Genomic DNA, 16,229 nt, shown 5'->3' with positions numbered 1-16,229 from the left:
AGCAGTGCGTTACTGGGAAGGGAAGATCGGGGAACCCCGGAGAGCAAGAGGAGAGGAGGAATCACGTAGGGATCTGCGGAAGGAAGATCAAAGGGAGACGGTTACAGGAGGCTGCTCAGCACAAATGGGGACTTGGGTTGCCTGCTAGGGCGCCCATATAACGGTCCCGAAAGCAATCTGGAGTCAAAGTGATGCAGCCAGTCCGCGAGTTGCTAGGTAGAGCTGGGGGCAGATGGGATTGGAGAGGAAGGACAAGGATACGTGGACCAACACCTCATGTTGCCGTCCTGCTTTCCTCCCTTGGCCACCGGAGTCACGACTGAGCGGCACTGAGCCTCCCAGGAGCACTGGAGAGTAGCCTGCTCCTTGCTTTGAAAAAGCCCATGGTAAAAGTTGTCTGGTATAAGTTACCCTCCCCTACTCCCACGTCTCCCAGCAGCAGCCTGCTTCGCACAGAGAGTAGCCAGCAGCTCCTCGCTCAGCAGCAGTTCTGCTGAGGACAAGACTGGGCTGCAATTTCCCCGGCAACAGCCGCAGCTGGAGATGACAACAGATGACGGAGAGAGGTGGAAAAATCTTGTTAGCGTCCCGAAGATTGATCCCGCGGGCCTGGGGGAGCAAGGAGCAGCAGGGAGCAGAGCACCATCTAATTGCACTTGATTCTTTGAAAGAGTCTGGTCGGGAGCTCTGAGCCACAGCCAGCACGGGGCTGCTTGTCCTTCGGAGAGGCCTCCTAGCTGGCTGCGTTCAGGGCTCTTCTAAACACCTCCACTGCCTATCACCGGCCTGCAGGCCTATAGCACCCTGGCAGATACTCCGAGCACGCCCAAGACAAGGTGGCGGCTGCTGCAGACACATGAGCGCGTGCCAAAGAGGTCGTGTAACACGCGTGCTATTCCAGCCGTGCTGGGACAAAGGGACACCTGGAGGGCACAAATGAGAGAGGCGGGACCCGATCACAGCACCGGGAGTCAAGAAGTCCTGAGTTCGCATCCTTCCTCTATTGCAGGCTGCCTCCGTGGCCTCCGACAAGTCACTCCCCCTCTCTGCCTCACCCTGCCCCCACCAAGACCCCTAGAGCAGGGTTATACCACCATCTATCCCCCTGCCAAGGGCTGATTACTGTGTATGAAGCCCATCACAAAACATACAGCTCCAAGCACCCTCTTCAATAAGGTGAATGGCTCTGGACCTGCCAAACAATCGCCCCCCCCCACGCTAATCCGTTAGCTCTCCACCACCGGTGGCCAAGATCCAGGGCTGCGGCACTCATCGGCGTGAGCGACGTTCTGACAGATGGGCTCCCGGGGCTGGGAGCGTAAGTTTGGAAACACTCAGAACGGACGAAAGCCCGGGCAGGGCTGCGAAGGGCTCAGAATGCCCCCCCGACGGCCTGGATTTTAATAACGGAAGAAGTGCTGGTTAAGAGAGTGCTGCAGCTACTCCTCAATGTATTTGAGTGCCTGCCTGTCTTCCCCCGCCCAATTCCAAGCCACGTTCACCCGCACATCTTCGCCTGTTGCAAGGCACCCTCGCATTTGCCACAGAAGCAGCTTCAGGTGTAGCTTCTTGTAGATCTAGGAATCTACTTGGTACCATGGCAAATTGCAGCCTCTCCTAGGGAAAAGACATCCTCTCTTCAGCTGCAAGCGTTTGCAACAGCAGCCACTGGCGGTCGCTGAGATTCAGGACTGGCCCGAGCGGCACCTTGTTGGTTGAAGCTGCTGAACGAAGAGCGCCTGTTTTTGAAGAGAGGGAGCAGAGATGCGCTCTCAATGCCAAACACGGCCCCAAACATGGCCCGTTCCGAGCCACCACTCTGGCCAATGCTATAAATGGGAAAATTCCAGCCAACCCGCACCTGGTTTGTTTAAACCGAAGTTAAAAATAACACACGGGCAAGAGGGAGAGCAAGATTCCAGCAGGGTCCGGCTTTCGGTTTGTTACGAATGGCTGTAAATCTTCCTTTTGTGTACAAGTGAGGATTTAAGGGGTTTTCCAGGCAGAACGAACACGCGCCGGGCCAAAGCCAGGCCTGCGTGTTCTCCCTGGACTTGGAATTTGGCCAGGGCAGCAGGGTTGACAGTCCTACTCCTGGGAAAAGCGGACTGGAATCTTGACTGTGCACTGGTGGTCAGGACCTTAGTGTAAGAGGAACAATGCTTGCACCACAATAATGGTGAGGACCCGCGTGTTGTGGTAGCCTCTCAGGATGCTAAGTGGTGCACACGCCTAGGAAAACAGTCTCTGCCCCACACAGCATGCAGGCCGAATGACGAAACGCAGATCTAGGGTGAAGCTGAGGCTTCAACATACACGCAGAGTGGGTCTGGGTGGACGTGTAACACAGGAATTACGGACTCCTCTTGGAGAGGGCACACAATCCAGAACAACGGCCTCTCCGCTTCCTCGTCATTAGCTGGCTGATCTACTGTACTACAGCATGACAGACCTGGATCTTCAGGGGTGGGTGGGGGTGGGGGGTCTGACTCAAGAGACGGTTAATGGCTTCTGGGGGACGAGAGCAACCCAAAGTCAACAGCTCAAGTTCCTGCAGAGTGCCTGGCTCATTCCGTTACTTCTACCTGCCCGGTATTAGAACAAGTCTCCTTGCTGAGACCAGCCCTGAAGCTTAAGGACCCGATTCAGGTTTTTCCAGGTAGGAGGACACTCGGAGAGGTCCCTCCCCTGCCGCCTGCGACCCGAGAGTGCCGGGGAGCGTACCTTGCTGTTCTGGATCAGCCGGATGATGTGTTCGAAGCAGTTGTTGCTGAGGAACATGGCTTGCAGGACTGGCCGGTCGCCACAATTCAGCATTTCCGGAATTGCATCTGAAGGCGAGAGGAAGAGAGTCATCCATCAACACAAGCCGATAGGGGAGCAGCGTCTGAGCCTCGCTCCATGGCAGACTCGTGGGGAGAGGAGCAGAAGTAAGGCCCAAGGGCCATGCAAGTGACACCCGGGAGGCTAGGACTATCTAGCACTCCCAATAGCTGGGTTAGCAGGCTGCACATGACCCACCCCCAGAGCTCCTGGGGGGACAAAAGGGAATTTGGGAAGTGGCAGGTGCCTAATTTCTAGCAGGGTACGGAGATCGTCCTCTCCTCCCAGAGAGGTGCCCAATGGAGAGAGGCAGTGACTTTAAGAGGCCAGATGAATGGCTAGGCCTTGCCTACGTCAGGCAGCATTGCCTCGGTCAGCACCAGGGGCACGCGAGCTGGTGCTGAGCCCAGCATAACAGCAGGTGAAGAAGAGACGACACGTGGTTGAGCCCTCCTCTGGCAGGGCTAGCCAGGGTGGTTAACACCCGGTGGATAGCCATGTCCGGTCTTCACTAGCCCTCCCAGCAGCGGCCAAGCCACACTGCCCTGGTGCCCTGGGAAACAGAGCAGCCTGCATCGCCCTGCTAGAGACTACGGGACTAACCCCAGGGACAGCCTCATCTCATTCCACTACCCCAGCGGCTCCCATCCGCGTGGTGCACGGTCAGGGAACCGTACCCATCTTGTGCGGGAAAAACTCGCCACCCCAGAGCCCTGTCCGCCTCCCCACCCCCTGAACTCCAGGCCCAGCTCCTCCCAGAGCTACCTACCCAGCATGTTCACCCTGAGAGCAATCATCCCCTCCTCCCAGCGAGTGGCCGGAGAGCCTTTCAGAGAGGCCATGGGCTGGTCTGAGTTGAGGACCTTGAAGTAGCTGTCCAAGATGGTCCTGATCTCCACCTTGCGCTGGCCCGGGCTGCTGGCGTGCAGGATGTGAATCATTCCCACCAGGCTCTTCAAGGTCAGCTGCAGCAGCTTGGGGTCCTTGGTGTCTCCATTCCATGGGGAGCACCACTGTCTGAGCACCAGCATGAGGGCCTCAACGGAGGCCGGCGTGATCACCTGCAGGGCGTTTTGCTGTCGGAACCAAGCAGCCCCGTTAGATGGCGCCCCAGGAAACCAAGCCCAGACCAGACGCGGGCAGGGGCTTGAGCCCAGATTCTCAGACCCACGGTGGGGATCGCGCCAGCATGCTGGGCCTTGCGCAGAAACGCACGCACACGGCGATCAGCAGGCTCACGGGCTGTGTGATTCACGCACAAGGGGTTGGGAACCTGGGCTTAAGCAGGTGCCATAGACTCACCCTCTGCAAGCACAATCTAGCTTCCTGCAAGAGTGTCAGACCACGTGGGACTGGGGCTCATCTGTCTAACGCTCAAGGCTTGGGTCTGTCCTGCAAATGCTGTCCAGTAGAGGGCAGTAACGCAGTCAGGGTAAAAAACCATGGGATCACGTCGCCCTCTACTGGCTGCAGCCTACAGGGAGGAAAGCAGAGTGGGGATGGGGAAGAAAAGGAGAGAACAGGAGGACGATAGGAAGACTGAAGGAAGGTATCTGCAATATCTGGAGTGCACCCACTGCAAATCCGTCTCAGACAACCTGTGCCCCACAATCCCTACCTCCCCCCTCTTGTATTCCTAAAGCACCAGGAGCTGCCATAGGCTCCTCCCAGGACCCAAATCCAAGCAGTGCTCTCATCTCTTCCCGCATCACCCTCCCCACCAATAATAAAGATGTGGTGGATGGGACGAGAGATCCAGACCCACGGGGCCCCGCAGGGTGAAGTGAGGCCAGACACCGGGAACGCTTGTTTTCAGCCCTACGCTCGGCAAAGGCAGGATTCCAAATGCCCATCAGGGGCAAGTGTGTTGACATGACATATTGCATTTTTCATCCCTAGATCACACAGGAGGATCGGTATCATTATCCCCATTTTACGGGCAGGGAAACTGAGGCACAGGGAGAGAACGTGACGGGCCCAAGGTCGCACAGCGGGTCTGGGGCAGAGCTGGGAATAGGAACCAGGTCTCCTGATTCCCAATCTAGGGCCCTTATCCATTGAGCCACACTGCCTCCAGGTGGCTAAGTATCAGTGTCACAGTCTCTCGGGGCAACATCCTCTCCCTCCCTCCATCTTGCCTGGCTGACCTGTGACCGTATCCGGGCAGGGACTCTCTATATGTGCACGCAGCACCTAGCACAATGGGCCCCGATTTTGCTGGGGCCCGTAAGCGCTGCTGCCATAGAAGTATTTTCCCCCTAAAACAACACAAGGGACATTTAAAGGCAGCACTGGCTCCTGTGGGGCTTTCAGGCCAGCCGAATGCAGCCAGCTGCACATTGCACCTCCCCTGCTCACAAAGAACATCCCACCAGGTGGGGGGCGGCAAGTGGGGGTGAGCATACAACAGGAGACAAATGCAGAAGGGATCCAAGCAGTTTGCTTTTATGTCCTAGAAATGTGGGGCTGGAAGAGACCTTGAGAGGTCGCCTAGTCCAGCCCCCGCACCCTGAGGCAGGACCACAAAAAACCTACACCATCCCCGGCAGGTGTTCGGCCCCCTTGTCCTTAAAGATCTCTGGGAAGGGGTGTGGAATCCCCATGCTTGGTTATCAGACATGGCCACGCCCACTTCCCTGCCCACCTCTCCCTCCCCAGGAGCAGAGCTTGGCTTTCAGGAAGGAGGGGACCACAAGGGCTAGGGACGAGTTACCTTGGCTCCAGAGATAATGGCTCCAAAGAGGTGGATGAGTCGCAGCTGGAGAGCCTCAGGAAGCTGCCCTTCATCCTGGAAGCTCCCTGCAGAGGGCGAGAAGTTTAGCCTGTCAGCTGGAGACTAAGCACCTATCTCTGGGGGGTGGGGCTTATCCAATGCCTGCTGAAATCAATGGAAAGACTTCCTGGGGATTTGTATCAGAATCTTTGCCAGTTGGTGCCTCAGTTTCCCCATCAGTAAAGCCATGATGACACGGCTTCCTTTCTCTGCTGTGTCTATTTAGACTGTGAGCTCTATGGGAGAGGGACTGGCTCTCACTGGGTGTGTGTTCAGCGCCTGGCACAACACGGCCCTCATTTGGGTTGCCCCTCTAGGCGTTACCACACTACACATCATAAATAGTAATTTAGGGCACACTCAGATCACCTCCGTGTCTCCAGAGGTGAAGCAGCCCATGCCAGCTAGGATGGGGCGCTAGTGGTCCTTGGGAGACCAAGGATTTGAGTCCCATTTCCATTTTTGCCACTGACTCACCGCGTGGCCTTGGACTAGAATTTTCTGAGCCTCAGTTTCCCCATCTGTAAGAGGAGGCTGACACAGCTTTCCCCTCAGCTCTTCACCCATTATTTGGAAAGCTCACCCCCTGCTCCTTGGCTGGAAGATGCTACCGAAGGGCAAACACGCTCTTATTTAAATCGACCTTTGGGAACATATGGGAGGGAGCCCGGCCCATGCAGGGGGGGAGAGGGGCTACATTAGCTAATGCCCTCCCCAGATCAGAGCTGTACGGCTGTTGGGTGGGAATGCTCCCTCGGTCCTGCTGTGATAGGGATGTCGAGGGACAGAGAGGTGGGGAATTCTCTTATTCTAACGGGTGCCCAACGGCGAAACCCTCCTGGCGTCAAACCCAGCCCAGAGCGCGCGGATCAAACAGAGCTTCATGGGCACTCGGGGCATGCGTGCAGGGAGAGCGCTCACGGTGTAGCTACTCTGGGAGGCAGCATCTCGCCTCCAGGAAGCCCAAACCCAGTTTCCTACAGGCAAGACCCCGGGAGGATATAAACAGACGAGCGACCCGCTCCTGAGCCCCTCAGTGCTCACGCCAAGGGCTACTAAGGGCGGACGGGCCAGGGACTGCCCAGCCAGCACCAGTAAAACACTCAGGGCCCTGGATCGCCTGGAAGCAGGCCGTTGTGCGAAGCCGGTGCGGGGACCCTTCCCTGCAGAGGCGGGCGGTCGGAGAGGGGAACATTCCCCTCCTCTGGTCTGGCTCTGCCCACACCTGGTTCCATTCCCAACCTGGCCACCCCTTATGGGGTTCCACTGCCCCAAACAGCCACCTCGTGCGTCCCAGGCCAGCACTTATGCTGCCACCTCCATCAGCTGCCCTTTGTTGGCAGACTCAGTGGAGAAGCCAGGAACTGATGAGGCCAGAAGACTCCTTCCCCCAACCCCGCAGGTCAGGCTGAGGCAGCGTGGGGGGAAGCCTTCCCTGCATCCAGCCAGTGCTGCCAGCACGGTGCCTTGGGCTAGCATGACGTTCACGTGTCAAGCCAAAGAGGGTCGGGTTCCTTCTCCTGCCGAGCCGGGAGGTGAGCGCAGCATTTCCCTCCTAGCGAGGGGCACGGCGACTGCTGGGAGAGGTGGGGACGAGACCAATGGCACATGACCCTGATCTCTAGTCCTTGGAGCATGTCCAGTCCCCAGCCCGGCCTCTCCCAGGTACCACAAAACCGCTCCAAGTCCCAGCAGGCCCAGAGCGATGCACGAAACAGAGGCCAAGCCCTCCCATTCCCCCCGGCACCCGCGGAGCTCTCGGCCGCCAGTCTCTGACCGGACACACAAGGTCTGAGCCAGGCGCTCCCACTAAGGGAGTCGGTACAAACTCGCTTCACAGGATGCCACGTTTCAACGCTCTCCTTGCGGGACACAAAGCTGACGGGCTGTTAGCTCACAACTCATCTCCCCTCTCCCCCACAATAGGGCCTCTGCGCAGAAAGGCAGGCCCAAAAGCCGGGTTTGTCACAATCTGCATCTACAAGACTTGCCAATAGTTCTACTTCCTTGCCAATAGTTTCCCTCCTAGTGGTAGCATCAGAGGCCTCATGGCTCAGGCACTGGAGGGAGACTCGAAAGGCAAATTCAATTCCCAGCTCTGCCACAGACTCCCCCATGTACCTCTGGGCAAGTCACTTAACCCTGCCCCCAGCACAGTTATGAGGTATACTGAGCATGGTAAGTGTATGTAGTTAATATTGGTTGCTTTATCGTTCCTGTTTGAGTTACCAAATCCCCTGGATATTGCCCACCCAGGATCAGAGGCCCATTACGTGCAATGCTGAACACACACAAAATACAAAAGACCAAGGACACATCACACAACCTTTGCAAAGCAGGGTTTGTGCAGAACATCGCACGAAGCTTTGCAGAGCGTGTGTTCCACACTCCACTGGGGAAAACAGTACCAAGCCAAGGCAGAAAGGAGAAACAGCGTAACAGATGGATTAAAAGCCATCCAACCCTACACAGATGCAATGCACCGAGATTCGAGAGCAGGAAAGACGCCTCCTGTGAGTCACCCCTTTTGCTGTATCTGGAGCTTCTTTCTCCAAGTCACGTAATCATTCCTCACATCTTCCCTTGACAACTTCCTGCTGGCATTACCTACTGATTGAGCTAGGAGGATCACGGTCTGGCTAGAAACACTCACTCACTCACCTGGATTACAAGTACCATTATCCTGGGTAGGTAAGAAGGAAAGAACAGTGGCTTTACACTGTTTAATCTCTGCATTTCAGAGGCAAAGGGACCGGTCAATTTCACTTCTGTTGCTAGTCAGTTTCACACTCTGGGTCTCATGTGCTACTCCTCCAAAGCAAACTTATTTGGGCAGGAAAGACCTGGATGGGGTTTAGATGGGTGTTTTCTTAAATAAAGCCCTTTCCAATGGAAGTTTTAAAAAAACCTCACGGAAACATCTCTTCAGCATTAAACGTCTGTGGCGTTAGCATCTCTGCATGCCACACGCGTGGTTCAGGGAGCTGGTAATTGGGCATCCAGCTGGGATTGCTGTTTCACTTTGAGGAGACTGCAGTGCTGTCGAGGCACAGCATAGCTTAGTGCAGTGTTATTACGGGGTTTGGGGCCAGGATATGGTGCAGGAATCCTTGACGGCGATGTTCTCTGGCCTGCCCTGGCTATAGGATTTTAATGCCAAGCTTTGGCCTTCTCTACCTCCATTTTTCAGAGGATTTCCAAGCACTTTAGAGGCTGTAGAAGCATCTGTCTTGGATAGTTTAGATCCAACAAATCCTGCATCTTGGCAGGGGGTTAGACTAGATGACCCTTCCAGTCCCTATGGTTCTATGATTAAACGCTGCTTTTACAAGACCTACATTTGGGGCCAAGTCTGAGCTGACCATTTCCCTTTAAGGACAGCAAGGAGCGTACCTGAGATCTCAGCATTTTTCATCATAGATGTCAAAGCCCTTTACAAAGGGAGGCTGTCATAAATATAAAGGGAAGGGTAACCACCTTTAAATCCCTCCTGGCCAGAAGAAAAACCCTTTCACCTGTAATGGGTTAAGAAGCAAGGATAACCTCTCTGGCACCTGACCAAAATGACCAATGAGGAGACAAGATACTTTCAAAGCTGGAGGGGGGGGAGAAACAAAGGGTTCTCTCTGTCTGTGTGTTGTCTTTTGCCAGGACCAGAGCAGGAATGCAGGTCAGAACTCCTGTAAAAAAATCAGTGAGCAATCTAGCTAGATACGCGTTAGATTCTGTTTTGTTTAAATGGCTGATAAAATAAGCTGTGCTGAATGGAATGTATATTCCAGTTTTTGTGTCTTTTTGTAACTTAAGGTTTTGCCTAGAGGGATTCTCTATGTTTTGGATCTGATTACCCTATAAGGTATTTACCATCCTGATTTTACAGAGGTGATTCTTTTACTTTTTCTTCAATTAAAATTCTTCTTTTAAGAACCTGAATGCTTTTTCATTGTTCTTAAGATCCAAGGGTTTGGGTCTGTGTTCACCTGTACAAACTGGTGAGGATTTTTATCAAGCCTTCCCCAGGAAAGGGGGTGTAGGGCTTGGGGGGATTTTGGGAGGAAAGACGTTTCCAAGCGGGCTCTTTCCCTGTTATATTTGTTAGACACTTGGTGGTGGCAGCAATAAAGTCCAGGGACAAAAGGTAAAATAGTTTGTACCTTGGGGAAGTTTTAACCTAAGCTGGTAAAAATAAGTTTGGGGGGGTTTTCATGCAAGTCCCCACATCTGTGCCCTAGAGTTCAGAGGGGGGAAGAAACCTTGACAGGGGCTAACTAGCACTACCCCTGTTTTACAGCCGAGAAAGCCAAGGCACATGGAGACGCGCCCCCCCCCCCCACAGCGCCACACAGCAATCTGGGACGAGAACCCAGCTCCCCATTCAGCACCCCAGGCAAGCAGCAGGATGGATGCTGAGAAGGGGAAGAGCATGGACGAGAGAAGAGAGGTTATGAGTCAGGTATGTGGGTTGGCGGCAGAAGGGAGGCGGCTACGGAAAAGGGAAGGAAAAAAGAGACAGATTGGAGAAGATACCAGCAGGCACATGGTCAGAAGCCCAGCTACCTGCATCGATACAAACACCAGCCACTGAAAACCCCACGAGGCTTCACTGCCCAGAAATGGGTTTCCCCCAAAGGAAATTCTGCCAATTAATTCCACGAGAAGACTCGTCTGGAGACGCTTGTCCCCGGGCACAGCGTGTGCATGAAAGCTCATTATCTAGTAGGGCTGCTGGACGTGGGGCTCAGGGAAGGTTTCCCTGGTGCCCCCCGATTCTTTGTGGGACAGGGTGGGATTTTAACAGTGCTGCAAAGGGCCCCAATCTTGCAGATGCGCAGTGCTTACGGCCTTCACTCCCAGTAGGCACTGGGACAGAACGTGCTATGTGAGAAATCAGCCCGGATGCAAAGAGCTTTTTTCCCTCCTAAAAATAACTGGGCAAGGGGATTTACACCATGTGGTCAAAGAAAAACTCCCTGCGTAGTTTTAGGGGCTTTTTCTGCCCTGTTATGACTAGAAAGGGGCTATTGATTAGCTTCCCCCAGCAGTCAGATGCAAGTTCTCTAGCCACAACCCTGCAGTCTCGCAGCTCAGAGGCACTAACTCAGATGTGTAAATTAAGTGCCTCTGTGTGTGTGTAGCCTTAAGAAGGGTCCATCCAGCGAGGTACCCTCCTGCCTAAGAGACACCAACCTGGCATCAGGCGCCTGGCAGGGGCTCTTGGAGTGGATACAATGTCACCCCTCTACAGAGTACACCAAACAGGGGCTGAGATACCGGAGGAAAAAGGAAGTTTGCCGTTCCCTCTCTAGAAGTATCCAATACTCCAGTGCTGTGTGATCAATGGATAATGGTAAATAAAGCATTAGGGGCACCCAGGCCTACCCTGAAACATCTGGAGTCTATGGTCTCCCTGCTGCACGGGAGATCGCTTGGTGGTGCACAGAGCAAACCCATTAGCATGCGAAGGAGAGAGCGCCAGCGAGGATAAATCCCCAGCTTGCAACAGAGAATATTAAAAACCCGAGCAGCCAATGAGTAATGTGCAATCAATCCACGCAAACGGGCTCCTGCCCCCATAGGAATAGCTGCCTCTTCTAAAAACAGCGCTAACATCCTGGTGTTGATTTCTGCCCCCCGCCACTCAGTCCTCTCCTGCACGTGTGGGCTAATTCAGACTGTAAGCACCACAGGCCAGGAACCCCGACTTTACTTGTGCCCGGTATCTCTATGGCACTGTATAGATATTGCTAATCCTGAGCCAGGCCAAACTCTGAGCCCCAGGAGGTTACCCCTGCACTAGTCATCCAAGTACCATTTGTTATCTAATCAGATACTCACCAGGCTCAAAAGAAAAGGAGGACTTGTGGCACCTTAGAGACTAACCAATTTATTAGAGCATAAGCTTTCGTGAGCTACAGCTCACTTCATCGGATGCATGAGTTCTACTGGTCACTTCCAACATGTGTTTAAGTCAGTCACACACACACGCACCCCCACCCACCCAAAAATGTTTAATACAAGATCCAATCTAAAGTCTCCCAATGCAAGGAGTTACCCTGTGTAGCTTATTCGTCATAATAAAATACAGAGCTTCAATTCAGTTCATCAGTAAAGTGTAGGGCTTCTTCAAAATATGTATCCAGACTTGGATGTGGATTTCACAAAGCCCTGCAGTTTAGGGGTGCCTGAATCCAGGGTTTTTCTGTAAACCCCCCACTCTGTTTCCTCCAATAGCACAGGCCTCCAGTTAGTCAGGAAGTTATTGGTGAATTCAAGTTAATCTTAGAAAATGAGGGGCTATGCTGAAAAGTGTGTGTGGGGGGGGGGAAGGAATTTTCATGAAACCCAACCCTCTCACACCTTAGTTAAAAAGTAACTTGTAAATGGGGAGAGAATTGTGTTTGCAGACTTTCTTCCTTCTTTATAGTGTTGTAGAAAAGCCTGGAGGGGTATTTTCAAAAACAACAGGAGGACTTGTGGCACCCTAGAGACTAACACATTTATTTGAGCATGAGCTTTCGTGGGCTAAAGCCCACTTTCATCGGATGCATGCAGTGGAAAATACAGTAGGAAGATATATATACACACACATAGAGAACACGAAACAATGGGTGTTACCATACACACTATAACGAGAGTGATCCATTAAGGTGAGCTATTACCAGCAGGAGAGAAAAAAAACTTTTTGTAGTGATAATCAAGATGGACCATACTGTATTTTCCACTGCATGCATCCGATGAAGTGAGCTGTAGCTCACGAAAGTTTATGCTCAAATAAATTGGTTAGTCTCTAAGGTGCCACAAGTACTCCTTTTCTTTTCGCGGATACAGACTAACACGGCTGCTACTCTGAAACCTTTCAAAAATAATGTTTTCCATTAGAAATTCAGGTCTTGTTCTTGGATGAGTTCCAAGTACAGGACAATGAAAGAGGTTGGGTAATCTGGGAAGCAAAACCTATGAAGTTTTAAGTCAGATTGTCTAAAACTATGTTTATTTTGCATAATGCCTATTTAACTGCAATGCCCGAGAAACAGCTGGAAGAAAAGCTCTTAAAAAAACAACCCTCCTTCAATGAAAGGCTAAGAAAGCTCTTACTCCAGCTCCCTGGTCCTCCAACAAGACTTCCACCAAGAACAGGAAAAATTAGATTTGACATTTCTAAAACAAGCAGAACTTTTTTGGGGGGTGGGGGCCGAGGGGGGGGGGAAGTGTAGGCCAAGATTCTGTGTGCTTTGAAGAAGCATAACAGAAGGTGGGGAGGGGAAAGCAGCACTTAACAGAAGATGCAAGAATGGTTCATAAAGAGATCTGTTTTTCTCAGTGTTTGAGTTAAGTGAGCACAAAATAAAGTTTAATAGTGAACAGAAATAATCCTTTTCCCTCAAGCAGGTTTCACTCCAGCCATCCACAGAGTCCTCCAAGAACTGCAGGTTAGCCAAGACCTGAGTTTCTAATGTAAAAAAAAAAAAAAAATATCCCCAAGCTGGGGTGGGGAATGGGGCTTTTAAAAAGTAAAGAAAATGTCCAAAGCATATTTCTACAGCATGGCAAGCAACCAGCTATTTCTCCCCCTTACGGTCAGATTGCACTGGGCTTTTCATCTCCAGTACAAAGGACAGCGAGGTTAATTTGTGAAGTGAAGGGGGTCAAGTTTAGAGGTTCATAGGCTGCAGCTCCTGGCAAGACAGCCACACACACAGTTTTCTGAAGCAGCTCCGCCCCGTTCAATCAAGACTCTTCCTCTTTAGATGCCATCAGCACGCGGAGGGACACGGTAATGGGATGGAGCAGCAGCCTGGGCACCCCGTCCTCCTCCCCAGAAGCAGTCACTTGCTCCTCGGGGATGAAGCAGCTAGCTGAGACAGGGAGGATGATGCCACTCTGAAGGGCAGGACGAACCCGTTTCCTTGTGAGACATGTTACTGGGCTGCTGCTAGCGATGGTTATTTCTGGTGGCCATAGCTTTCGGGGGAGAGCCCAATGAGACTGGCAGGGTGCGGTCAGTCACACTTCCCGGAGCCTCCATCATCACTTGGATGGCACCAAGACGAGGGCCCCAGGTTGACCTTGGTTGGCCACAGACAGCAAACACACAACGGTGAGGAGACTGCACGACGTGTACCGATGCTAGCCACTGATCCATCCCCCAAGGCCAGCTCTTGGCCCATCTGATCAGTGCAGGCTCCCACCAGGAGGCTGGAAGGGAACTGGGGGGCCACCCACACTGCTGCTCCAATGCGTAGCGTTCCCCCTCCCTCTGTCTTTGCTGCCATCGTCCTCTCCTGGAGGGAGGCTGAAATGAATGAGCTCATAGCAGCATCAGCGGAGATCAGGGCCCCATTGTCCTGGACACAGGAAGACTGTCTCTGCCCCACTGAGCCTACAACCTACAGGGACAGGAGGAACAGGACATTTCCCCCCATTTTACAGAGGGGGCAACACAGAAGGGCTAAGGAAGGTGGTGCAGGGAGTCTGGAGCAGAGCTGGGAACTGAGTGCAGAGCTCCACGTCCCAGACCAGCCCTTCAGCTGCAAAAACCCACCCTTCCTTGTGCAAACAGCCAGGACGTTCCATCTAGTCCCCCTTTCAGTGCTTCCAAAGCCTCCCGCCTTATGGTGCGTCTCAGCACTGCCAGTGAAAGCCCCCAGACGGCTCCCAACCTCCAGGCCTATCCCCAGCCTCTGAGCTGTTGGTTCCAAGCAGGAATATTCCTCCCCCCCGGCATTGTGCTGTGTTCCTTAGGAGGTTCGTTACAGAAGTTATTGAGTCAAAAGAGTTAACGTGGTCAGGCTCAGAGTCTGAGACGGCGAGCGCTCAGCTCCGGCAATGAAGGAAATTTCTTCGCTGGTTGGGGGAACCTTGCCTAGAAACTGACACAAGGCTATTTACGGCCCCAGGGATGTGGGGTAAAGGTGTTCCCAGGTTCAGCCAGAGGCACACAGCGCCTTTGGCAAGACGGTTTCAAAAGTCAGAGGAAAGCAAGGAGCAAAGGGAACTCCAACCACTGTGTGGAATTCCCCTTGCAAGCCCACAGAGAATGGGCCCAGAAGGGATGGGAGGTGGCTTTGGTAGCTAGGAAAGCCCCCAGGAAGCCTTCCTGGTGTCCAAGCAAAACGAGAACAAAACCCAGCCATTCAACGGCTTGCAGGAGAGATTTAGACATTGACACACATGACCAGGCCAATGCTACTGGGCGGAACTTGCTCAGCGTCCCAGTGGAGGAGCGTCCACATTACGAACCCCCTGCCCGTTTGCAGACGGCCTCAGCAGAGAGGGCCCACACTGAACGGGTCTGGAGAGTCAACTCCTCTCTGACGCCCAAGAAGCGGGTCTTTCAAATTAAGCAGTAGGCACACTGGCTGCTGCCCCTGCTACGTGGACAAACAGGTGGGTCCAATCTCCAAGGCTGGTAAACTAGTACTTTTCGCCAGCACTAGATTCGCTCCCCACCCGCATTTGAAACAATGCACTCAGTCCCCACTCCTCTGGGATACAGGGACATGAGAAGCAGAATGGGATACTGGGTAATATTCAAATACACCTTCTCAACACATACTGCTGGCTAACAGCCGCCGTCTGGCAGCGCTGGGGTCCCGACTGTAGGGAGGAAATCTGGGAAGCGCAAGCATGCTTTTTGGATGCACAAACTTTGCTCTTTTCAACACCACAGAGAGCCTCCAGTGCTGGGGAGGAGGAAATCAAGGGTCATTAAGCACGATAACTGCCTGCAAACGGCTGGAAAGGTTAGGGTGACATTTCACTCCAGCACGGGTAGGGAAGGAGGAGGGCTCCTGAACTGAGAGATAACAGCACTGGAGACAGACGAACCTCCAACCAGAGATGGAGGCGGGGGAGTTGGTTGTTTGGCATTTACCTTGGAAGAAAGTGCTGAACTCTAGAGGCAAAGCAGCTGGTGCAAACTTGTATTTGCTCTTCTCTTTCATGCTGACAATTTCCCTAGAAACACAGGAAATGCAGGGGAAGTGAGACAGGATTCCAGGCAGGGAGCAGCTAACAGGGAGCGGGGGAGCTGAAATTACTCGGCCAAGGCATCGGAGTGGTGCAGCGCAGAGTCATTAGATGCCCATGTGTCATGCTGCATGTTTGAAATGGGGAGTGACATGTCTCGAGACCCCACGCTCCGACACCCCACACCGACGGGTTTTATGCAATGGATTATGGCTCCTCATTGAATTTGACCCCGCAGGCCAGTGGGGCTGTGACAGTGTGCCTAGACCACAGCAGAGTAAGAACATCCAGACAGGACACTGCTCCACACCCACTCACCCACTCAGCTGCCTCCTCCACGTCTGGTAGGGGTCGAAGAGGCATTCATAGAGGTGCAATGCATAGATTGTTACCGTCTCTAGCTGAGACCTGCTGGGGGCACACTGCTCCGGGGTGTTCTTTAGCTGCAAGGACAGAAGAAACCTGGTTAATCCGCAGCATTTTAAAAACAAACAAACAAAAAGAAACCTTTGCCCACCCCCCACTAAATAATCTTTATTAACATTCAGTCGTGCTGCTGAAAAGTGCCTTGAAGATGTGAAGTGCTATTAAAATGCTGTATTATTATTCAGGCTAATTTCTCTCATTTGATCATAAGCTCCTTCAGAGTAAGTGGAAGAGCGTG

The 16,229-nt window shown here is 53.0% G+C and overlaps 1 protein-coding gene across 2 annotated transcripts in view; it reads right to left on the bottom strand.

Annotated features, from left to right (window-relative positions):
- The window catches only part of NBEAL2 (neurobeachin like 2), a 183,691-nt gene that overhangs the window by 76,737 nt on the left and 90,725 nt on the right, over nucleotides 1-16,229 (bottom strand). For both annotated transcript variants that reach the window (XM_084620646.1, XM_084620647.1), the window contains exons 5-9: nucleotides 15,884-16,008; nucleotides 15,471-15,553; nucleotides 5,537-5,622; nucleotides 3,593-3,899; nucleotides 2,725-2,831 (exon numbers count right to left, since the gene is read on the bottom strand). In XM_084620646.1, the coding sequence (XP_084476772.1) occupies nucleotides 2,725-2,831; nucleotides 3,593-3,899; nucleotides 5,537-5,622; nucleotides 15,471-15,553; nucleotides 15,884-16,008 (708 nt within the window). The remainder of the gene's footprint in view (nucleotides 1-2,724; nucleotides 2,832-3,592; nucleotides 3,900-5,536; nucleotides 5,623-15,470; nucleotides 15,554-15,883; nucleotides 16,009-16,229) is intronic.

Source organism: Lepidochelys olivacea (assembly GCF_965140295.1).
Source record: "Lepidochelys olivacea isolate rLepOli2 genome assembly, chromosome: 2".
NCBI classification, from domain to species: Eukaryota; Metazoa; Chordata; order Testudines; family Cheloniidae; genus Lepidochelys; species Lepidochelys olivacea.
The sequence above is the reverse complement of the archived record's forward strand: the minus strand, read 5'-3'. Positions and strand labels throughout refer to the sequence as shown.